This window comes from Parambassis ranga, chromosome 19 (assembly GCF_900634625.1).
Source record: "Parambassis ranga chromosome 19, fParRan2.1, whole genome shotgun sequence".
In the NCBI taxonomy this organism is placed as follows: domain Eukaryota; kingdom Metazoa; phylum Chordata; class Actinopteri; family Ambassidae; genus Parambassis; species Parambassis ranga.
Genome location: NC_041039.1, coordinates 11,597,068 through 11,621,979, shown reverse-complemented (window position 1 = coordinate 11,621,979; position 24,912 = coordinate 11,597,068). Strand labels below are relative to the sequence as shown.

Genomic DNA, 24,912 nt, shown 5'->3' with positions numbered 1-24,912 from the left:
GACTAAAAAGGATGTGAAACCATCTGTCACAGTAAAAACATCTACACCCTAAACAATGCATATATTTATGTCATTTAACTCTTTGTTGTCACTGAGGCATGTGTGGTTTGACTCACTTTTAGAGCCACCATCAATAGACTGCAAACAAATATGAATGTATTCTCAGGCCTGGGTGGAAAACTTCTTTATGATAAAAAATAGATTGCATAAGATTGTGCACAATGTCTGCTCAATTCACATGAATGTTGTTGTAGTCTCAGCTCGCCTTCTCCTTCTTCTTTCGCTGGATGAACACAGCTTCGACATCACCACTGTTCCCCTCGTGCCACGGTTCAAACCCAGCCTCCAGAGCCATGCTCGCCACTTTCTCTGCATAGCCTGCTTCCTGCTCTTTGTTAAGATCCAGAACGTACCTGAAACACACACACACACAGACTCGATGTAAAGACAGGAGATGGCAGTTATAACATTCATCTTGAAACACAAAAGCCACAGTATGCTCTCTGTGACTGTATGGTCACCATGGTAACAAGCCCAGTTACTATAAAAACCCTCACTTGGCCAACTCCACGATGAGCAGAGCGTCTGGTGCTGCAATCTGTCTCATCATTGGGCCCAACTGGTGCACGCAGCTTTTACAGGAAACAGAAACAGAAATGAAAGTCAGTCAGCAGTCATGTCTGTAGTCTATGGTTGAGAGGATACTGAGATAAAGAAGGCTAAGATTAGGTTACTGTATATTTGTAAAAAAAAAAAGTTTCACCTGACAGAGAAGTAAATGGTGTTGAAGTAGTTGGTGTATCTCTGTTTTTGTATCAGCTTGTGAAGTGAGTCCAAAGGCAGGAAGGTGACAGAGATCCCATTCAGAGACATCAGGTCTGTGCAGGATTTATAAAGATTAAAGCAATTGAGTCAAAACAGGCTTTACAGGGAAGGGATCTCATAAACACTCAAAAGCTCATGGATCATTTACCGTCGGTGGTGACGGATTTCTCATCCACCCACGTGAATGGAGTAGTAGTGGGGCAGCCCCGTCTGCTGGACAGGGACTGGAACAATCCCTGCACATTTGCAAAGGAGATATCCTGGGCTGTCTGTGGATGTGGGGACAGGAAAGGATGACAAATCTCCATACAATTCAATATTATGTAATCATTACTGCTGCATATTTTACCTTGATGTGTTGCCCATTCTGTGTCTTCAGCAAGCTCTTGTCCTCAGTCTCAATGCCAAAGGAAATATAAGGACTGGACACTATGTCTCCCCAGTAGCCCCTGACAGCCACTTTGTCTCCTTTCTGTCCACATAAAAAAAAAACACGGTGTTCCTGGATGTCATTTTATTTCTATGCAGTGTGAAGTAAAGGGACACTAACCTGATTAAACACTCTTGAAGAGAGTAAAGTTGGATTGGCTATTTGATAAATTCCTTCCCTCATTTCGAACGCCAAACCCTGTTCCCTCCATCGCACATATTGCTGTTTGTTGATGACGCCGCACTGCAGAGAGTCAGAGCAGAAAGAGTTAAGAGGGACACCAGCTTTTATTATGAAAATCTACAAAATCTTCAAATACCCCTTTCCCATGCAGCTTCATTGTGAGGTCCCAGTCAAAGCAGCCCGTCTTGGAGTCGTAGCGCGTCCCGAGATGCTGCCGGACCCGATAATCCCAGATTTTGGACATCAAAACCGGAGCACGACACTCAGGCGAAGATGTTGAAGACACAGGTTGGATCCACGACTTAAAAATACTGGCTAGCTCATCTTGCTCCTTAAACTGTGGAAAATAGCACACACTGTCTGGACTTGTGGTGCAGCAAGTCACATAAATGTTTGATTTCTGAAATACAAAAAAAAACACACAAGGGGAAATCTTTTTTCTGTACCTTGAGCAGAGTTGTGTCCAGACAGGGATGTGTGGCTGTTTCCAGTTTTTCAGTAACAGAAAGTGAGAGCTGTGATGCCGCACGCCGGACTGTCTCCTCCGTCTGACTACGGATTTCACTGTTGCCAAACACCTCCAGGAAAACCTCTGTCTTCTCTAAATAAATAAAGCCACCAATCAAGGACACATCTGCCTTTTATATAAAAAAATGACTACGGTAATTTATTAGAATCCAACCTACCATGAATTCCCATGCTCTCCTGGGGTAGCAGTGCCAGGTATAAGAGCAGCAGCTGTCTAGCCACCACCTCCATGCTGCTCTCTATCACCCATACCTGCAAGTGCAGCAGAGGAGAATATAATGTGTGTTTTGTAGCTCACAGTTAGCGCTCTATTCTCTGGGACAGTTTAAGAGACTGACATGAAGACTTTGTTTGTCCTGCAAACCCGCAATAGTCTTCAAAATGTGTCGTGGATCTCCACTGCCAACCAGCAAAACATTGACCTCTGCCTCATGTCTCACAGGCCCTATACACAGAGAAAGAACACATAGTTCATGCACGCTATGGACGTCAATACAGTTATAGCACTAAGTAACACACACTGAGATCATTGCTCTATGCTCTGCTTCATGCAAACATGTACAGAACATCCCCAGCCCTGCATGCAGTATTTCCTGTAGGCCTGCTGTGCTTGTTTAGGAAGGAAGTTCTGGTTGAGCTTGAAGTACTCAGTACTTCAGAGGGTCATTTATAGTCAGTTTTTTTAATAGTTACATATACAAAGCGTCTCAAATGTTTATACACCAGCATGAGATCAAACAGAGGCACATCAACACAGGAATCGAGCTCAAAAACGGCAGATAAAAAGCTAGCTATGCATGCTAATCCTTGAGATTAAATTCATATAAGGCTAACAGCTGTCAAGCCAAGTATAACTATCCAAAATACACAATAAGTCAAATATACAATATATTGCACGTGTGACTACAGCATCCTCCTCGTGCCTCTTACCTGTAGAGAGCAGGTCGCGCGCAGGACTGAATCCCCACCAGGTGATGCAACCCGCGCCCTCAGAAGCTCGTCCAGCACTCATTTCTCTGTCTACTGACCCCACCAAAACAAACAGGGCAACGTTAAACTCTTTCACAGCTAACTTAGCTAGTTATCTTTAGCATGCCGTAGCACTGCGACTATACACTAGTCTGTTAGTGGAGGTAAATATGTTAAAACTCACCTCACCGCGCTGTTTGTAGCTAGCCTTGTGGAGGCAATGTTTTGGTGCGGTTGCTAGGCGACGCCTCAAACTAGGGAAGATGGCCGCCATCTAGCGGTGATTTTGAGAATAAATTGGGCGCTCTGTTCAATTTTAAGGACCAATACACATAATTATTGCAATAAACCGTATAAAGGAATTAGCTATTACATTCAGCGTAGTTAAATATAAGTTTTATTTCCATTGTCAGGACTCTGTGTGACCACAAACACCCAACATAACATCTACAAACCGTCTTTTATACATCTACATTTTACAAAGCCCATTCATGAGCATTGACAAAATATGCACATTTACAAATCGTCTTTTTTGACAGTATGAACGGTTAAAAATATAAGGTAAATAGGGGAAAGGTTTTAATAACAAATATCAAAAGTTGTCTGTACATCACACGCACGCACACAGACGCACATGCATACACATAAAGTGTCAAATTGGAAAAACAGAAAATTGAGAAAACGTTAGGTTTAAACACCGAGTGAGATATCAGCACATCAACGAGGTTTCGCTTTAAGCGCTGCATCGACCTCCTCCTCAGTCAAGAGAGTGTGCCACTGGGCCACCGGACGCCTTGGGTTGGCGAGCATGTCTGACCAATGGCGCAGACCGACCCCTGTAGCTCCATAACCCACAAAGGTGCCCCCGATGGGGTCATTGCTCCCAAGTTTGTCATAGTCGTACACTGTGAGGACGACCTGCACTTTCTGAAAGGAGACAGAACAATGTGTATTCCAGTCACTTTTTTTTGTGTATATGTGTACTGTCCATTTCAAACTGATGTGAAGCCCACCTGTATTTGCTCAAAGGGAACTTCAAAGCTGAAACTCTCATTGAAGTAAGGGTTGAGTGTGTTTTTCTTGACAGTCGTCTTCTTCTTCTTAATCCGTTTCCCATTTTGCTGCAGGACAATCTTCACATACGGGTCTTCGAAGAAAAGAAGAAAATATGGTGACTTGTGTCTATGGAAAAAATGTGCAATATTTCTATCTAACTTGATTACCTGATAAACCACCAACATCCATTTTCTTAAGATTCTTTGCCTCCATGATGTTCACTGTTAGCTTTCCAGCGGTTGGTACATAACGTAAGGAAATGCAAATATCACCCAGTTTTTCTTGCTGAATAGAAAAAAAAAACATATTTAAGTCACAACATGATCAAAAACTACATATTTTGTATAATGTCTTATTTTATGATGAGTTTTCAGTTCTTACTTCCTCTTTTTCACCACTCTCTAAGTCTCTCCATTGCTGCATGGGCTGGCCCAAATCAACACTGTTCATGGGAATCTTTATTTCACCGATCTCATCATGCTTGGAAAAACGATCGAAGTCAAAAACCTGCAGCACCAAAGTCTTTCCGCCCAACTCTGCATAAGGAATCTACAAAGAGAAATGATCACAGCATTGGGAGACTGTGTAGTAATGTTTCAGGGAGGTATCGCTTCACACATGTTACTCAGAGAATGAAAGACCAGGCCACAACAACATTCACATCATTACCTTGAAGATAAAAGTCTCATTGAAAACAGGACATAAGTTTTTGCGCTGAACTTTGGTCTCATACTTCTTCTTTTTGTCTGGTAGTAAAAAGACTTTGACATATGGGTCTGAGGTTCCCCCCATGTCCATGGCAGCGAGGTCCTGAGCCTGAAGGATCCCTACTATGAGCTGCAGATAAGTGAGAAGGCAAGTGGTTACCAAAAATATGTAATATATATATGAATGTGTGAGTCACTGAAATGTCAATATTTTTCAGGCAGTACCTACCTGGGCATCTGTGAAGTTGTAGTCCAAGGAGAACTCCAGCTTACCCAGTTTCTCCTGTTCCTTCTCCTCCTCCGCCCCTTCCTTCTTCACCTCCCCCTCCTACAAGACAATGACATCATAATCAGCGCATGGGACATTCAGGTAAGGCTGTATGTAGAATGGTGATGAGGTCACCTTCTCTCCAGCCTCCCCTTCTCCTTCCTTCTCCTTTTTGCGGCGACCCGCTTTCCTCTCCCTCGCTTTCTTTGGCTTTTTCTGTTTCCCAAAGCATTTTTTGAAAACACAGAAGATACAGCACGCCACCAAAACCAGGACCACCACAACAATGGCTCCAACCGCCCACATGGGAACTGCAAAATAATGAGTCACGACAAACTGCTATCATATTATAACAGAAAAATCCACTTTGATAGGCCAGTCCTTACAATATTATTGTTGACTTTATTCTTAAGACCATTTCTACATCTTTAAAGCAATGACTTATCTCTGGACCGTTTGCAGATGATGTTTTTGATGATGTGTTTTGTCAGTAACACCCTTCCTACCCAGTCAGATAATAACACTTTGTCTGCTGGGAGTGGCCCTGCCACAAACATAAGTGGTGCAGCAATTCATTATTAAGTGCTTTACTCCCTGCATCATAAGCAGTAGTTGTTCATTTATAGATCATAATTCTTATGCACTCTGCCACCAGGAAGCAGCCGATGAAAAAATAATAATGAACATTTCTATAAAGTTATAGTAAAATGAATTAATAAATAAGGTTCTATGGGGTCCATGATGAATTAAGAACTTCTCATCCATGTTTCAGATTCTATATAAAGCTTACTTGGCAGGTGGGTGAGTTCATTCATGAACTTGTCCTTCATGTGGTTGTAGTCGTGTCCTGGGTGGTGTTCTGTATGTGAGTGTTCGTGGTGTTCCGACTGAGCGTGCTCATGATGAACCGGCTCTTTTGCCTCCTCCGATTCTGGTTCCGACGGCTCAGCAGTCCTCCGGACTCTGACCCCGGCGCTGACCAGCCTCATGTCAGCTGTGTCGGAGCAGCGATGGTCTCTGCCCAGTTGGCTCCTACAGCGAGTGATAACACAACTTTACATGCATGCCATGTAATCCCTGTGTCCATCCCATGCAGTACAGTTGAACAGCAGTGGACATCTCTAAACCAGATGACCCTAATCCCTCTGTTACTCTCATACTCTCTGTCATCTCCTGCATTCCCATAGGCCAAGCTTTCACTCCCACATTCATCTCATCCCTGTTTTTCTCTCCTCGCTGTCTCTGCTGGAGACTGGATTAAACTCTGCTACTACAATATTAATCCAAAATCCCACATTCTCAAAGCTTTTATAAATAGGAGTTTGTCTCATCTCTCAATTTTCCTCACCAGTAGACAACGCTGCACCTTCTGTTTAGGAGGGTTTTTGTTGTTTATTTATCTTTTCAATAGAAACCCAGTAATACATATGCCAAGATCATGAAAATACCAGTTTATTTTTTTATTATTTTGTAGTTTTAAAGTAAATAAAATAGGTCGTACCTTATGTAATCCCTTCAGATTGATGTAGCAGCCCAGTTGCAGTATGAATACCCAAATATTTATACTATATAGCATAATAATATGGATTTTGTTTTCATTGAAACAAAGATGGAAGATGCTGAGCAGGTGTATGATGAGTCTGATTTAAAACTAAGCAAATTAAATTAACCATTCACAAGATTAACCCTTCCTTCAAGTGTTTTTGTTTTCAAATGTATTGTCTAATTTTGATTATAAATTTAAATAAATCAGTGTTTACACCCACCAGTTAGATTTATTACATTATGACAAAAAGGTGAAATCTTACTGATCTTACCTGTTGATGCGTTCCTTTCACTTCCTTACGCTGTTGGAGCAACTTTCAGGTTTTATGTATATTTTGTGCCACTTCCCCTTTCGGCTTGTTGAAACCTTCATACACCTACTGAATCCTCGGTGCGATGCTGACTCCAGCCTCCCCACAACCCTTTTCCATTAAAGCTAAAGCGCTGGCAAATCACTAGAGCACTGTTGTCATCTAATCCCCCCTACCCCTCCTACTGATATTAGAAGGCTGCAACACATCTGTTGCTTTATGTCCGAGTCAGGAAGCACAGAAACAAACCGTTACCTTTTCTTGCAGTTCTTTTTCCATGCTAGAAATTTAAAACATTCAATAACTTTGTGCATGTAATGAAGTGACTCTTCATTACACTATTGGTTTTTGCATCGATCCATTAGACTGAAGAGATTTCAGTGCATACAACCCTAAACTAATCCCCTCTGCATAGCTGCTAAAGCAGTCAATCGTCCATCTACCAACAACTTTCACTGAGTGGATATTCACTGTCGTCATCCCTCTGTTTACCATTTTACTGTACAAAAAAAAAACAAACATAGCCACATTTAGAGCACTGTCAACAGTAATCCTCAGGCATGCTGCCACGTGTTTGCACTGCTACATCTGGAGATCTCAGTGGCCAATCCAACATGTCACAGCCTCCTCTGCTAGGTCAGTATACCAAAACAGTGGAGGAAAACAAATGCAAGAAGAGCAACCAAAAACAAATGTTGAGCTTCATAGAATCTACTGCATTTCTGAAGTAATTATAATACTTTTAAAACATGTCAGCATCAGTATGTTTTTAAGCTTATTTAGCAAGAACATTCACCCCAATTGTCTAAAAATCTAAATAATAGCCTGATGATTCTCCATTTGAACTGTACAGAACTCATACTGAACATTCAACTGAACCACAACCCACCAAAATAGGATGTGTGACCCTGGCTGTGATGCACTGATGCTGACATAATGCGAAAAAGGAATCTTATCTTTTCTGAAACATGCAATTTACTAAGAAGCAGTGTGGTCCGCTTTTTAACCACACGCTTCTCTGTAGGCTAATGTTAAACATTAAGCTCCCACCCAACAGTGACTAAGCAAAGTCCTGCTATTATCTTTACAGTGTTCTATAGGTGCAGACATGGCAAATAAAAAACACAACTTGTCTGAACAACTAGGCACAAAGGTCCATATAAAATCCATTCAAAAGACACAAAAAAGTCATCAACACGATCAGACTTTAATGATGATTTCAATGATTTTCAAAATCTTACAACCCTTACATCATTTTTACTCAAATCGTTTTTTGCATTTACAAAATAGTAAGTAAGGGCCGGAATCTATGACACTGGAATGTATGACACATCGTGAGTCTATGTAGAGAAGCAACACTTAACAGCTTAGGAAAATGGTTTAAGCACCATACTGAGAACATTATTTGTCAAAAGAGGTAACCTGGCTTGAATGTCTCTCGCACCTCTTGTACGAGAAAGCAATGTGGAGTGAAATGTAAAAATATAGCTTATTTTTTTATTAAATTGAAAAAAATGCATAGGTGCTATTGCCCTCTTGACTCTTTGCATCTTTGTAAATGTTGACCTTGTGGCACTGTACTGGTGTGACCTTTACAGAGTATGTTTATCAAAGAGGTACTCTCCCATTGATCCATGTGTCTCAGACGCAGTGATGCGGGTGAGGCTGCCGACATAGTCGCCCAGCTTCTTAATCGTGTCATGGCTGTCGATGAGGAAGTGCTGCTCAAGGAAGTCACACAGCTACACAATAAGTAACAGAGAAAATAAGATGTAAGATGTACAGAATAAATTCAGATAAGCAACAAGTTCTAAATGCACAAAACTCTCAATACATGAAAAACTTTCAGGTTTTCACATATGAGACTTAAAACACACGGCCCCATACAAAATATTAATTTTTCTTGTTTAAATGTTAGCTGCAAATATCAACATATTATAATAATATAATGTAAATTCACAAATTATTATAAATAACATAATCATAGTGTAGCTCACCATTTCACAGCCGTACAGAACTAATACAGTTTACCATCAGTGCCAGACTTACATGAGGGTCAACATGGGTGCCAGCTCTGCGGTGAACATCGAGGACACATGCATTTAGGGACTTCTGGTATTCCATGGAAAAGGACAAAGCATCGAGACCGCCTCTCCAATCCTCTCTACTTGGTTTCTAAATTAAAAAAAATGATTGAAGTAAAAGACATGCCAAACAAAAAAGCAACAATGACTTTAAAATGATACCATCATTGTTTAAAGACGTACAGCAATGGTCTGAAGCAAAATCCGCCCTCCTCTCATGTTCTGGTATCCCAGCAGCTTCTCAGCCTGCTCCCTCTCTTTCACCGAGCGTTCCAGGAAGAAAGTGGAGAATTTGGGCAAAGCAACATCATCCCTGTCAAAATACATCCCCTATAGAGGAGAGAGAAATAAAGATTACTGGGCAGACAAGATAAACAAGTGTGGCATGGTCATATCTTGTTATAAGAGTTACACAACAAATACACTTCTATTTGGGGAAACTGTACCAGGGATAAGTAAGTGTAGGACGCATTAAGCTTGAGGTTGATGAGTTTGTTGATGTCTGCTTCAGTCTCCAAATGGAGGTTTTGTTTTACCACAGACTGCATGACTAAAAGAAAGAAAAACACAACAGGTCAATGTGACTGTTAATACAGCAAATCAATACCAGCTTAGACACATTCCTCACATACAACAGATAACAGTACCCGTAAATAAGTAATATAAGCATTTCCTACCTAGGCTTTCCCAGGCTAACTCCACAGTGTGAACAGGGTATAAAAGACGTTCAGTTTAGTCTGAAGCAAGCTTGTTAAAGGTCTCCACTTATTTGCTAGTCTGCACTTATACAACCGATGTTTAAGAGCTCAGTAAAATGCGTGGACTGAGTACAGATGGGCTGTAACCTCTCCACTCAGATGTTTAAAAGATTATGCTAACGTCAGCACACTTTGTTATGTGTTGTTGAACTGCTATCTTGCGTACGTACCTTTGTTACTAGTTAAATGCTAATTGTTAAGCTAACATTTATGACTGTTTTGCACTTATAATAAGCGAGTTGCGCCTGAATATGGCTACGGTTAAGACCATCAAATATAAATTTTACGTTTTTTTCGTGCTGTCACTCACCGTGTCTATGAAAATAACGTCAGGCCACTCTGTTGTACTGTAATTATGGCGAACCAGGCGTTATCTTTTTGTTTACACGCCACCAGCAGCTATCCTCCTTAGCTTACGTTAGCTAACTCGCTTGTGTATTTATACTACTCGGTGCGCCTCTACTGTCGCCTATCGGTGTGGGGACATATGAAATATGCTTATTGCCCATAGACAGCCACTAAATAACCACTACAATATACTACACTGATGAAAAAAAAATTAGGTAGCTATAAAATAACACATTCTAGATCTAAATGAATGAAATATTCCAGTTGATCTTTATTCATTACATAGTAGAATATGTTGAGAACAAAATAACATAACAATGATCAATGTTTATCAAAATGATTATCCCATGGAGGTCTGGACTTGGAACCATACTCAAAATAAACGGGCAGGCCAGTCCATAGCATCAATGCCTTCATCATGCAGGAACTGCTGACACACTTCAGCCTCATGAGGCCTAGCATTGTCATGCATCAGTAGGAAACCAGGGCCCACTGCACCAGCATGTGGTCTCACAATGGTTCTGAGGAGCTCATCCCGGTCAGGATACCTCTGGCTAGCACATGGAGGGCTGTGCAGCCCTCCAAAGAAATGCCTCCCCACACCATTACTGACCCACCACCAAAGTCTCCAGAGTCTGTCACGGCCGTCACATGTGCTCAGTGCTCTGCTCTCATCCGTGAAGAGCACAGGGCGCCACTAGTGAATCTGTCAATCTTGGTGTTTTCTGGCAAATGCCAATCGCCCGGCACGGTGTTGGGCTGTAAGCGCAAGCCCGACTTGTGGACGTCGGGCCCTCATACCACCCTCATGGAGTCTGTTTCTGATAGTTTGAGCAGAAACATGCATATTAGTGGCCTGCTGGAGGTCATGTTGTGGGGCTCTGGCAGTGCTCATCCTGTTCCTCCTTTCACAAAGCAGGAGGTAGCGGTCCTGCTGCTGGGTTGTTGCCCTCCTATGGCCCCCTCCACGTCTCCTGGTGTACTGGCCTGTCTCCTGGTATCTCTTCTATGCTGTGGACCTCAATATTGGGTATTGAGACACAAAAAACACAAGCCCCATATAAAATATGAGTTTTACTTGTTTAAATGTTAGCTGCAAATATTAACATACCATAAACAAAAAAAGAATGCTGAAAGAACACTGTTCACTTTCAAACAAGATGATAAGAGTTCTTCCGTTTAAGATAGTAATTACACAATAATAAAGCTATGTGCATTAAAAATGGAAACTTCCTCTCTATGGTTTCCCCATGACATGACAGTAGTCAGTATATTCTTTGATGGGCGACTACTTTTTTTTATTAACCACTACACTTAATGACACCATAAACACTAACGTGACTTCGTGTTCCGTTAAAACCATGTTGGTGATATTTTCTGTTTGCAGTTCCTTAAACATCTCAGCCACAAGGAAGCTATAAATATAACAGCTTACACAGGCGGCGCAAAAATACACTAAGCAAATCTACTGCCTTATGAAACCTCTTTAGCTTGAATTGGCTTTGATTTCAATAAATAATAATAGTCTATTTTAAAAAAACAATTTCAAGAAAAACAACAAATTGTATGTTTTTCTTGAATAGTTTTTACTTTTGTGCTTGTGTTCTTATAAAAAAATACAAAAAACTTTTTTTATTTTTTTCTGTTTAAGATACACAGGCAATCAAGAGTTTAGATATAAAATATATTGCCACTGCTAACATGTAAAGCAGGTTGACTCAGTTGATTGATGTACCTTTGACAAGCGTCAGACTATGACCGTTAATAAGGAAGTAACAGGCGGGGCAAAGGTCTCTGTGGTTGTTCAAGGCCAAAAAGGAGAAGCAGTTATTTACTTAGTCACTTGCTAATATATGAAGGGATCTGAGGTTACAAGAGGAGGACATGGAGAAGAATTAAAAGTCAACACCACTGGAATTAAGCTCATACTGGACTGTGTGGGCCCAGGCTCGAAGACGCTCTCTGGCAACCTTAAGTGTTTTTCATGTAAACAAACTTGTACTGAAAATAGGCTGCTGTACTTCTAAGGAATACCATAATACCATGTTAGTTAGCATGCGTGTAGGTTAGTCATTCACAGCAACGATGAAGATTTTATCTTTAAAGAGCACCTCGAACATCTTGCTGCTGCTGTGTCTCCTCTGGAGTCTGCTGTTGGTAAGTTTCTCTTTACCTTGATTACATGTGTGTGGTAGAGTTTTAACCTCCGCAAGAATGAAAGCATTAAAAACCACAGCTCGGTGCATGTGTCACAAAGAGGTTTAGACAATCAAAATACTTTGTCTTAAGTATCATTATGTATCAACGCAGACAAAAACTGCTGCACAAGTTCACAATCATGGACTTTTTCAGATGGTGAAATATGAATTCTTCTCATCTGTGGTCACTTTTTGTTGCTCATTTCCTCTCAGAAACAAAAGCACACGAGGAAACAATGTTAAGGGGCGATATCTTAATCACTAAGAGTTATGTAGTGTGGACAATATGAATACATTTGTTTTTACATATAGAATTTTGAATGTTATATTACAGGAGAAACTACATGTAAGTATTCTAATGCGTATGTGGCTGTATAAATAAGTGTGATGGTTGAACAGTATTTAAAATGGTGTTGGTAGGTCTACTATAAAAAAATTGAGGCTATTTCCGTACCATTATTTGCATTTATCATTCTCTGTTGTTTCCTTAAGTTTCCAGCACAGCGGTGTCATTTTCATGTCTTGAAAAATAATCAGTAGTGAAAAGTATTTATTTTTTTAAATTTTTTAATTCATTACTGTACTTCAAGAATTTTTTATGTATTTATACTTGACTTACCGGTAAGTAAAAATAATAGTACATACTTTATACTTTTACTCCATTACATTTTGCAGCTATTATATGCACTTTCCACTACATTTCTACAGTGTTTGTAGTCACTTGTTACATTTTATGAACACAGTGCTGGACTGATGTGAGGTCAGTTACTCTGCATGGAGGTGGTGTCACGCTGCCAGCTGTGTTTCTATAATGAGCCTCAGTCATGATGCCGGTGCTCTGGCTCAGTTAGCTGACTAGTTAGTTACTGTCTGCAAAAACTGATCCATCGTTTGAGTTTGAGTTTATTTATTGGGACAATGTACAATAACATTAAGCTCAAAAGAACAGAGATGCTTGTACCAGATTGTAGCTCACAAGCTAATTTCCATCTGTAGTCCCGCTACAACAATCACATCATACATTTATCAATATCATACATCTTACTTATAATCATAAGAGGAGATTAAGAACATCTGTATTTATATACATAAAAAAACAGCTAAGAACACTTCTATACAAAGGCATACACAATACAACAGTTAATAGAATGTATACAAGTACTATCAATATTAAAATAATAATATCAGTGTGTAATGTCTGATTAACATTAATCATAACATTAATCTAAAGCAGGAATGCTTACACAGTAAAAATGGTGAATGCCTCTCTGTTCTCTTGATGCCCACAGCCTGCCTCATGACACACAGACCTGTCTATAGCTGCTTCTGTACTGAAAATGTAAATTAACTACACATTGTCAAGTTTAATTTTAAGATGATTTCTTTGATTATTTTAACCTGTTCAGATATCCTTTGCAATGGAAATCAAATATATGTATTTGGTGTGTAAGTACTTTTACTTTTAATACTTTAAATACATTTAAAAGTAAGTACTTAAGACTTTTACTTATTGTTGATGTTGCACTTCTACTTTTACTTGAGTATATATTTTGCTGGGTATTGGTACTTTTACTTAGGTACCAAGCTTCAGTACTTCCTCCACCACTGATTATAGATGTGATGTAGAAAGCAGAAATAACACTGGCTCGGCACAATCATTAATCCGCATGTATAGATCTCATTGTCAAAGATTAATTACAGAACTTCTCAACATTTCTCTCTTGGTTCTTTCTCTGCTTTTAGGATAAAACTGACTGCAACACAACAGTGTCTAGCACGACAGCAACAACTTTGATAATGAAGTCACGTAAGCACGACCCACTTGTTTATAGTGGGTGAGATCTCACGCTGATGTAATTATTGAGGTTTTTGTTATAAAAAATCAACACTGCATTTGTCTGTCCTCTTTCAGCTCCACCAAATGTTAACAATGTGACTGTGGTGACACAAAATGAAACCACTATAACTCTGAGATGTGAAAAAGTTAACAACATCCCAACATATATACTGAAATATAATGACATTTCCAAAGAGATTGATGCATCTTCTCAAGGGGATCCAGTAGTATATGTGGTCTCCTCTCTGACTGCTGCCACAAGATACAGTTTCACCCTCATCACTAAGTTGGATAACGTCACCAGCAGTGGATACATGTTTACTGCTCCGACAGGTAGGTGATCAGAAGATACACAGTTCACTAGGTATTTTCTTAATATTATAAAATAATTAGGAGGAAATAATTTGAATGATGTGTTTTATTGGGCGGTGAAAACATAAATGTCTACATCAACTTAACAACACTGAACTGCAAATACTACTTTCAACCCACACAAAGCACAAAGTAATGCAGAGAACAACAGACATGTTTTCAGGGGACTCCATAATGTTTCTGAAATGACAAGATGTTTTGGTTTTTTTAATTTCCCTTTGTCTTTTCAGCTCCTAACATAGTTAAAGATGTGAAAGTGGTGAAACATGAAACCAGTGTAACTTTGATGTGGGACAATATTAATAACATCTCAACATACGTCCTACAACTTGACAATGGCCGCATCATCGTGGAAACAGTAAATGCATCAAACCAAACGAAATCAGTAGAGCATAAAGTTCAGAATCTGACTGCTGCCACAAGATACAGTTTCACTCTTTATGCTATCTTTGAGGAAGTCAGAAGCACTGGATACAACTTTACTGTTGTGACAGGTAGGTGATCTCTGAATGTGTATTTGTAGCTATAAAATCTGCTTTTAACAACATGTTCTCCCTCTTTCAGCTCCACCAAATGTTAACAATGTGACTGTGCTGACACAAAATGAAACCACTATAGCTCTGAGATGGAAAACTGTTAACAACAGCTCAACATATATACTAAAATATAATGACATTTCCAAAGAGATTGATGCATCTTCTCAAGGGGATCCAGTAGTATATGTGGTCTCCTCTCTGAATGCTGCCACAAGATACAGTTTCACCCTCATCACTAAGTTTGATAACGTCACCAGCAGTGGATACAGTTTTACTGCTCTGACAGGTAAGTGATCTCTGAATGTGTATTTGCAGCAGTAAAATCTGCTTTTTATCACATTTAAAACAAATGTTGTTTTCCCTCTTTCAGCTCCACCAAATGTTAAAAATGTGACTGTGGTGACACAAAGTAACACCACCATAACTCTGAGATGGGTAAAGGTTGACAACAGCTCAACATATATACTGAAATATAATGACATTACTAAAGAGATTGATGCATCTTCTCAAGAAGAATATGTGGTCTCCTCTCTGACTGCTGCCACAAGATACAGTTTCAGTCTTTATGCTGTCTTTGAGGAAGTCAGAAGCACTGGATACAACTTTACTGTTGTGACAGGTAGGTGATCTCTGAATGTGTATTTGTAGCTGTAAAATCTGCTTTTAACCACATGTTCTCCCTCTTTCAGCTCCACCAAATGTTAACAATGTGGCTGTGCTGACACAAAATGAAACCACTATAGCTCTGAGATGGAAAAAGGTTAACAACAGCTCAACATATATACTGAAATATAATGACATTACCAAAGAGATTGATGCATCTTCTCAAGGGGATCCAGTAGTATATGTGGTCTCCTCTCTGACTGCTGCCACAAGATACAGTTTCACCCTCATCACTAAGTTGGATAACGTCACCAGCAGTGGATACATGTTTACTGCTCCGACAGGTAGGTGATCAGAAGATACACAGTTCACTAGGTATTTTCTTAATATTATAAAATAATTAGGAGGAAATAATTTGAATGATGTGTTTTATTGGGCGGTGAAAACATAAATGTCTACATCAACTTAACAACACTGAACTGCAAATACTACTTTCAACCCACACAAAGCACAAAGTAATGCAGAGAACAACAGACATGTTTTCAGGGGACTCCATAATGTTTCTGAAATGACAAGATGTTTTGGTTTTTTTAATTTCCCTTTGTCTTTTCAGCTCCTAACATAGTTAAAGATGTGAAAGTGGTGAAACATGAAACCAGTGTAACTTTGATGTGGGACAATATTAATAACATCTCAACATACGTCCTACAACTTAATGACGATGGCCGCATCATCGTGGAAACAGTAAATGCATCAAACCAAACGAAATCAGTAGAGCATAAAGTTCAGAATCTGACTGCTGCCACAAGATACAGTGTCACTCTTTATGCTATCTTTGAGGAAGTCAGAAGCACTGGATACAAATTTACTGTTGTGACAGGTAGGTGATCTCTGAATGTGTATTTGTAGCTGTAAAATCTGCTTTTAACCACATGTTCTCCCTCTTTCAGCTCCACCAAATGTTAACAATGTGACTGTGCTGACACAAAATGAAACCACTATAGCTCTGAGATGGAAAAAGGTTGACAACAGCTCAACATATATACTGAAATATAATGACATTACCAAAGAGATTGATGCATCTTCTTATGAGGATCCAGTAGTATATGTGGTCTCCTCTCTGACTGCTGCCACAAGATACAGTTTCACCCTCATCACTAAGTTTGATAACGTCACCAGCAGTGGATACAGTTTTACTGCTCTGACAGGTAAGTGATCTCTGAATGTGTATTTGCAGCAGTAAAATCTGCTTTTTATCACATTTAAAACAAATGTTGTTTTCCCTCTTTCAGCTCCACCAAATGTTAAAAATGTGACTGTGGTGACACAAAGTAACACCACCATAACTCTGAGATGGGTAAAGGTTGACAACAGCTCAACATATATACTGAAATATAATGACATTACCAAAGAGATTGATGCATCTTCTTATGAGGATCCAGTAGTATATGTGGTCTCCTCTCTGAATGCTGCCACAAGATACAGTTTCACCCTCATCACTAAGTTTGATAACGTCACCAGCAGTGGATACAGTTTTAATGCTCCGACAGGTAGGTGATCAGAAAAGGAATTTCAGATAACAGATGTGCTGACGGACTGCTGTATTTCAGATTACAATAATAGACATTTAATGTACACAATTCTTTATCCTCTTTCAGCTCCACGCAGTGTTGGTATTGTAAATGTGATAACACGAACTGAGACCATTATAACACTGAGGTGGGACAATGTTGATGACGTCTCAGCGTATATCCTACAATATCAGGATGGCAGCAGTGAGGAAAAAGTGAAGCATATTAACGCATCACAACAGGCAGTAGAATGTGAAGTCACTGGTCTGACTGCTGGGAAGCAATACCATTTTACTCTTGTTGCTGTGTTTGAGAGCGTCAAAAGTACTAAACTCAACTTTACTGCTCTGACAGGTAGGTGATCTCTGAATATTTATTCCCAGCTGAAAGTTTAATGTCCCTCTGGACCAGGGGGATGTAGCTTAATGTTTTTTCTGTAGTACAACGTACACCCCAGCCTGGAACTAAGTTTAAAGATATCGTTGCAGTGAGTTCACTGCCGGTAAATGCAAATATTTCAGGTACCCTTTATTTTAGCTCCTAATAACATATTAACTTTATAGAATCAATTGAATATTATTGAGCTGGATTTTAACAGCACCATCAAACATTAACCAAGTCACTGTGGTGACTCAAACTGAGACTTCCATAACTCTGATTTGAGACAAGGTTAATAACGCCTACACCTGTATGGTGGCAGTACTGTTAACAACAAGATCTCTGAATCTTCTCACTCACTCACACATGTGGGTTCTTCTCTGGTTCCTGGAAAGAACCACATGTTCACTCTCTTCACTGTGTTTGGGACAGTTAAAATGTTCTGGATACACATTTACCAGGGTAAATAGCCAGATTAAAATCCAAGTAGCCAAACAACTCTTTGGCCTTATACTAGACTCTAAATCAACCCTGTGACAATGTAGTTATTACACCCAAAGGTAAGTAAAACATGAATTTTATGTTTATTTTTATCCTCTCTTTTCTTCAGTTCCTCCAAAGGTTCGTGAGGTCATTGTGCCGCAGCGCTCTCTGACCAGCATTACTCTAGCATGGGAGACTGCAGATAAAAACTGGGGATACTTGGTTCAACAAAATGGCATCAATGTGTCAGTGACTTCAGATGGATCCTTAAATGTGACACATACTGTAAATGGTCTAAAGCCTGGAACAATGTATGAGTTCAAAGTGTTCACATCATTCTATGAACTTTACAGCACTCCACATAGTGTTGTCACAGTAACAGGTATGAAGCTGCTTTTAGGGTCCCAACCTCACCAGTAATATAGTTTTTGTGCATTGTGTGATAACTTCTGTGTATTTCAGCCATAAACTGTTCCACTGTAAACTGGCGCATCACTGACTCGTCAATCCAAGGAACGGTAGAATCAGTTGAATATTATTGAGCTGGGTTTTAACAGCACCATCAAATATTAACTAAGTCACTGTGGTGACTCAAACTGAGACTTCCATAACTCTGATTTGAGACAAGGTTAATAACGCCTACACCTGTATGGTGGCAGTACTGTTAACAACAAGATCTCTGAATCTTCTCACTCACTCACACATGTGGGTTCTTCTCTGGTTCCTGGAAAGAACCACATGTTCACTCTCTTCACTGTGTTTGGGACAGTTAAAATGTTCTGGATACACATTTACCAGGGTAAATAGCCAGATTAAAATCCAAGTAGCCAAACAACTCTTTGGCCTTATACTAGACTCTAAATCAACCCTGTGACAATGTAGTTATTACACCCAAAGGTAAGTAAAACATGAATTTTATGTTTATTTTTATCCTCTCTTTTCTTCAGTTCCTCCAAAGGTTCGTGAGGTCATTGTGCCGCAGCGCTCTCTGACCAGCATTACTCTAGCATGGGAGACTGCAGATAAAAACTGGGGATACTTGGTTCAACAAAATGGCATCAATGTGTCAGTGACTTCAGATGGATCCTTAAATGTGACACATACTGTAAATGGTCTAAAGCCTGGAACAATGTATGAGTTCAAAGTGTTCACATCATTCTATGAACTTTACAGCACTCCACATAGTGTTGTCACAGTAACAGGTATGAAGCTGCTTTTAGGGTCCCAACCTCACCAGTAATATAGTTTTTGTGCATTGTGTGATAACTTCTGTGTATTTCAGCCATAAACTGTTCCACTGTAAACTGGCATATCACTGACTCGTCAATCCAAGGAACGGTAGAATCAGTTGAATATTATTGAGCTGGGTTTTAACAGCACCATCAAATATTAACTAAGTCACTGTGGTGACTCAAACTGAGACTTCCATAACTCTGATTTGAGACAAGGTTAATAACGCCTACACCTGTATGGTGGCAGTACTGTTAACAACAAGATCTCTGAATCTTCTCACTCACTCACACATGTGGGTTCTTCTCTGGTTCCTGGAAAGAACCACATGTTCACTCTCTTCACTGTGTTTGGGACAGTTAAAATGTTCTGGATACACATTTACCAGGGTAAATAGCCAGATTAAAATCCAAGTAGCCAAACAACTCTTTGGCCTTATACTAGACTCTAAATCAACCCTGTGACAATGTAGTTATTACACCCAAAGGTAAGTAAAACATGAATTTTATGTTTATTTTTATCCTCTCTTTTCTTCAGTTCCTCCAAAGGTTCGTGAGGTCATTGTGCCGCAGCGCTCTCTGACCAGCATTACTCTAGCATGGGAGACTGCAGATAAAAACTGGGGATACTTGGTTCAACAAAATGGCATCAATGTGTCAGTGACTTCAGATGGATCCTTAAATGTGACACATACTGTAAATGGTCTAAAGCCTGGAACAATGTATGAGTTCAAAGTGTTCACATCATTCTATGAACTTTACAGCACTCCACATAGTGCTGTCACAGTAACAGGTATGAAGCTGCTTTTAGGGTCCCAACCTCACCAGTAATATAGTTTTTGTGCATTGTGTGATAACTTCTGTGTATTTCAGCCATAAACTGTTCCACTGTAAACTGGCATATCACTGACTCGTCAATCCAAGGAACGGTTGAAGGCTTGTTTACAAATGCGACTGCCACCAATCATTCACAAGTTCACGTCAGTCCTAGAGGCAGTAATGTGTCATTTACTGGCCTTTACCCTGGGGGAACATACGAGATATATCTGGAGTATGAAACAACTCCCAAACCTCTTCCACAGTGTCGCCACAGCCTAACAATCCGTAAGTACAAATGTGTTATACTAACTTATATATGTTTACATTTGTGGACTGTTGCTGATGTTTTTATCTCTTGTTTCACTCAGGTCCTTCTGCTTTACTTAATGCCCGCTGTGAATACTGGGCAGGCGGCTATTCGGTCTATATTGTCTGGGACAATCCAGTGGGTGTGTTGACTGCCGTGGAGGTGAACGTGAAAGACAAAAGTTCATTATTGCATGAAGATGATGAACAGCACGTGATAATACCTGGATTCCAACCTGCCAAAACATATCAAGTGACTTTGACATCCCTGTCTGGAAGTATAAGGAGTTCTTACCCATCTGTTTTTCCCTGTTATACTGACCCAAGGGGTGAGTTTCTTTTCTTCTTGTTAGTGCACTCTTTTCCCTTCAGGTATACATCTCATTTTTGGACTTGACCAAAACGTTTCAAAGTTTCAGATGTGCTTTTTCTTCCTGCAGGAGTCATTGCTGGGTCACTAGTTGCTGTATTGCTTTTTGGTGCCTTGGTCTGTGCAGCTGTTTTCCTTTTCTTTAAAAGACCAGATATTATCAGGTTGGTGCTGCCTCAGTGACAACACTAGATCTGAAATGTGCACCGTCAGACTGTCACTGAAACTTTTGATTCCTTCTCACAGAAGAAAAAAATCATTCATCAGTGGATCCAGACTGTCCATCGCAAAGAGCAAGTAAGCATAGGTTTGAGCTCTGTTTGTTATTTAACTGGGCATCTATCACAAAATCTACTTTAATGTTTTTTCAGAGCCATCTCCGTGGCCGATTTTCCAGACCACTTCTATCAGCTAAGTTTGGATGATAAGAGAGGTTTCAGCATGGAATATGAGGTTTTTGTTTCTTCCTCTTCTGTGTCTTCCCTTTTTTGTGTTGTAGCTCAAAACTGAGTTTTTTTCCTCTTATTATTTTCATACGATGTCATCTGCCAAATTCCTTGTAGGCTCTCATGCCTGTTGGTAAGGATCAGCCACAAATGACAGCTCTTCTACCAGAAAACAAAGCAAAGAATCGATTCACTAATGTCCTACCCTGTAAGTCTACCCTCTAGTTGTTGGACCATGCTTATTGTGAACACTCACAAAATGTTCCAAAACGACTGACTCATTCAGGCTCTGTGTGTTTTTTTAAACTTTTTTAAATAGATGACTGGTGTCGAGTGAAGCTATCTACATCCAATCAAAATGGGACTTCAGACTACATTAATGCCAGTTACATGCCAGTAGGTATTCATTGATAACTGACATTATACCTTTCTATAACTGTAGTAACAAGCTCAAAAAACTGTGCTTGGCAAGAAAGTAAGGTTCTGCATAATTAATTATCGCTTTAACTCAGACTATAGCAACCAAACAGTTATTCGTAACATGTCTGTCAACATGTTTATTTCTGCCATACAGCTAAACATTTAAACATTGAGGTCTAAGGGGACTGACACACTTTTGGATCAGGTCTGAGGAACTGCCTTCATTTCTCAGGCCTGACATTTGCTGCGCGGTTTTTATTGTACTTTTTGTCGTTGACGTTTCATGCTGAGCAGTCTTGTATAAAAGTACAAATATACGTAAGTGCACCAATTAAATATCTTCTCAGGGCTACAAGAACAACAAACAGTACATCGCCACTCAGGGCCCTCTGCCGTCCACAGTCAATGACTTTTGGAGAATGATTTGGGAACAAAGAGTAAAAGGCATCGTCATGGTAACCAACTGCGTCGAGGGAGGAAGGGTAAGTAAAAAAAATAAGGTTTTATTGCCAGATTTCTGGATAAATTCAAAATGCTGTGATTGTCAGTCATCCAGGTCATTTCCATTCAAAGCGAGGCAACTGGACTTGTAGAGTTTTCTTGAAGATGTTTCATCAGTTCTACCTGTTTGTTAAGGAACAGGCTTTTATGTGTTCCCTCCGTGAGCGGATGACTATAGCTCATAAATGTCACATTACTTACCTGTGTTCTTTGATGTGACTGTTGAAGAAGCTCAGGTCTGTCTAATGGCTGGCTAACAGCTCTGAGACTGAGGTGGTGGGACAGGTTAACAACCCTTTGTTCATATGAACATGAATAAAAACTTCCTGGGAATGGATTGAAGCACTACTTTGTTTGTGGCAGAGAGATGATGTCCAAGTCCACCACCTGTGTTAGTCCAGTTGCCTCGCTTCAACCTTTTGAATTGTCTAGTTAATGCACAGTCAAAGGAGGGAAAGTCAGATGTTTTCTTTTTTCTAGACCAAGTGTGAACGGTACTGGCCTGCAGACAGCAATGCATGCCGTTATGGAGAGCTGTTAGTCACTGTCCGAACAGAGCAAAGTGAGCCCAGCTGGACACTAAGGGAATTTAAAGTGGAACATGTAAAAAAACTTTTCAATTTGTTACTTTGCAACTATTACAAACATGTCTTATAGTTGAAGTGACAACAAACAACAAACAACTGAACTGCTGTCGATGAATGCTCTTCACAGAGAAACACCTCAGAAGAACGCACAGTAAAACATTTCCACTTCACCGCCTGGCCCGACCACAATGTCCCAGAGTGCACTGAAGTCCTGATCCAGTTCAGAGGACTGGTGAGACAGCACATAGAGAGGGAGGGGGTTAGAACACCAACTGTGGTTCACTGCAGGTAAGAGAATAAAGTATTGTATCATAAAGTCAAAGGACTTTAGGTAACACTTGCTGCTTTGTTGTCTAACTCTCTGTCTGTCTCTCACTCTCTCAGTGCTGGCGTGGGAAGGACGGGCACTATTATCACCCTGGATGTCCTGCTTCAACAGCTAGATAAAGAAGGAACAGTGGGTATCAACGCCTTTGTTCACCAGATGAGACTGAATCGACCATTTATGGTGCAGACAGAGGTAAAACTCATCATAAAAAGTAGATTCTAGTTCTGCCACCACTTCCTTTTTTCATAAATACTGCAAAAAAAGTGTGAACAGTTTTACGGCTTTAGCGTGCTGTACTGATCACTAATATTGATGTGCTGCCTAACTGCCTGAAACACAGGTCCAATTTGGCCCTCGGGCTGCACATTGAGCATTGTAAATCATGCATTCTTGTGTGCACATAATCTAAAATGTTGCTTTTAGTCCCATTTATGCAATTCTTAGTGCATTCGTATGCAATTGTAACTTATAATTATTTTTGTTGCTGTGTCATGGGCACACACTGAGGCTACAGTGCAGTATTGCAAAACTTTAGAATACAGAGTTTACACAGCAGCATTTAAAATGACCAGAAACTTTTGTTTATTTCTTTTTCAGTCTCAGTATGTTTTCCTGCACCAGTGCATCATGGACTGTCTGAGGCCAAAAGACAAGAGTGACGAGCTCATATACGAGAATGTAGACATGATTTATGTCAATGCCACTGCACTCCGACAGCTTCGTTAATGCAATACATTTATTTCAAACTGATCCTAGCCACATATGCACTTAATAACATACTGCATGCTGCATTTACAAACTGTTAAATACTATTAACCCTCATGCATTGTTCGCAAACACTACCCTAATGTGTTGTTCGGGGACAAAAACGTCCTCTAACTTTAACGGTTTTAAAAATATATTAGATAAATATTTTTTTGAACTTTTTTTGCATAGACCTTTTAATTAACTTCAGTTCTAATCAACAGTAGTGAAAAAATCATTTTCCCCCAGGATTTTAACCCTTTAATCACCAATTTTATAAGGGGTGGTGCTGAAAATTGAAAAAAAAAAACACAAAATGGCTCATTTTTAATAGAAAAGGTGAATGTGGACTGGATTCTTTTTAACCTTTATTACAGTCTTGGTCATGTCAAACATCAGTAAAGAAATTGACTTGATTGCATTATTAGTTTTTGCACAGCACTGGATTTTCTTTTTTTCTCCCTAATGTGTTGTTCGGGGACAAAAACGTCCCCTAACTTTAACGGTTTTAAAAATATATTAGATAAATATTTTTTTGAAATTTTTTTGCATAGACCTTTTAATTAACTTCAGTTCTAATCAACAGTAGTGAAAAAATCATTTTCCCCCAGGATTTTAACCCTTTAATCACCAATTTTATAAGGGGTAAAAAAACACACAAAATGGCTCATTTTTAATAGAAAAGGTGAATGTGGACTGGATTCTTTTGAACCTTTATTACAGTCTTGGTCATGTCAAACATCAGTAAAAAAATTGACTTTATTGCATTATTAGTTTTTGCACAGCACTGGATTTTCTTTTTTTCTCCCATTTTGTCCCATAGACTTACATTATAAACACACTTTTTTTGACTGCACAGCCATGGCACTACATAATCATGCATTCTTGATTGTTGGTGGTTTACCCTGTTGGTAGGAGGTAAAATTTGTGATTTTTACAGTTAACAACTTAATTACCATATTAACCCTTTACCTGCAGGCCTGTGCTCATGTACTGTAGTTTCTGGCTTGTATATGGAGTTATAGGGAGTATTTTAGCACATAATTGTGTGTCTACACACTGTGTGTGTATGTTAGAGAGGAAGAGAGCCATTTGCACACTGATCTTGTTGTCTGTGAGTACACACAACCACAGAGTCTTCATAGTAAACAAAAACAAAGAAAGTGTTGCTA

General features: G+C 39.6%; 4 protein-coding genes across 7 annotated transcripts; 1 reads left to right on the top strand and 3 right to left on the bottom strand.

Moving 5' to 3' along the window:
- Positions 1 to 20: 20 nt before the first annotated feature.
- On the bottom strand, positions 21 to 3,150 carry dnaaf3l (dynein axonemal assembly factor 3 like). Its single transcript, XM_028431639.1, has 12 exons — positions 3,120 to 3,150; positions 2,897 to 2,986; positions 2,305 to 2,411; positions 2,125 to 2,218; positions 1,885 to 2,039; positions 1,575 to 1,775; positions 1,376 to 1,498; positions 1,175 to 1,297; positions 974 to 1,094; positions 764 to 878; positions 558 to 632; positions 21 to 413 (listed from the first exon to the last, which is right to left on the bottom strand). Exons 2-12 carry the CDS (start codon positions 2,976 to 2,978, stop codon positions 257 to 259), a joined length of 1,353 nt encoding a protein of 450 aa, XP_028287440.1. The 5' UTR covers positions 2,979 to 2,986; positions 3,120 to 3,150; the 3' UTR covers positions 21 to 256.
- A 502-nt stretch (positions 3,151 to 3,652) lies between these two features.
- On the bottom strand, positions 3,653 to 5,955 carry syt5b (synaptotagmin Vb). Its single transcript, XM_028431231.1, has 8 exons — positions 5,757 to 5,955; positions 5,102 to 5,277; positions 4,928 to 5,026; positions 4,661 to 4,828; positions 4,373 to 4,540; positions 4,159 to 4,276; positions 3,949 to 4,082; positions 3,653 to 3,862 (listed from the first exon to the last, which is right to left on the bottom strand). Exons 1-8 carry the CDS (start codon positions 5,953 to 5,955, stop codon positions 3,653 to 3,655), a joined length of 1,272 nt encoding a protein of 423 aa, XP_028287032.1.
- Positions 5,956 to 8,010: 2,055 nt separating this feature from the next.
- LOC114451600 (ferritin, middle subunit) lies at positions 8,011 to 10,109 on the bottom strand. The gene is made up of 5 exons (XM_028430350.1): positions 9,975 to 10,109; positions 9,353 to 9,456; positions 9,090 to 9,236; positions 8,872 to 8,997; positions 8,011 to 8,564 (listed from the first exon to the last, which is right to left on the bottom strand). Exons 2-5 carry the CDS (start codon positions 9,452 to 9,454, stop codon positions 8,415 to 8,417), a joined length of 525 nt encoding a protein of 174 aa, XP_028286151.1. The 5' UTR covers positions 9,455 to 9,456; positions 9,975 to 10,109; the 3' UTR covers positions 8,011 to 8,414.
- Positions 10,110 to 11,809: 1,700 nt separating this feature from the next.
- Positions 11,810 to 23,929, top strand: LOC114452337 (receptor-type tyrosine-protein phosphatase H-like). Of its 4 annotated transcripts, XM_028431594.1 has the most exons (26): positions 11,810 to 12,169; positions 13,954 to 14,017; positions 14,123 to 14,380; positions 14,650 to 14,913; positions 14,984 to 15,241; positions 15,326 to 15,574; positions 15,645 to 15,902; positions 16,172 to 16,438; positions 16,509 to 16,766; positions 16,851 to 17,108; positions 17,217 to 17,483; positions 18,118 to 18,372; positions 18,938 to 19,192; positions 19,758 to 20,012; positions 20,093 to 20,323; positions 20,407 to 20,673; positions 20,785 to 20,878; positions 20,961 to 21,011; positions 21,086 to 21,167; positions 21,278 to 21,368; positions 21,480 to 21,556; positions 21,928 to 22,062; positions 22,562 to 22,684; positions 22,796 to 22,956; positions 23,053 to 23,188; positions 23,594 to 23,929. In XM_028431594.1, exons 1-26 carry the CDS (start codon positions 12,098 to 12,100, stop codon positions 23,720 to 23,722), a joined length of 4,815 nt encoding a protein of 1,604 aa, XP_028287395.1. In that variant the 5' UTR covers positions 11,810 to 12,097; the 3' UTR covers positions 23,723 to 23,929. The 4 variants fall into 4 exon arrangements, with proteins under 4 accessions (XP_028287395.1, XP_028287396.1, XP_028287397.1 ...); XM_028431595.1 differs by lacking the exon at positions 15,326 to 15,574; XM_028431596.1 differs by lacking the exon at positions 16,851 to 17,108.
- The last annotated feature ends 983 nt before the right edge of the window (positions 23,930 to 24,912 follow it).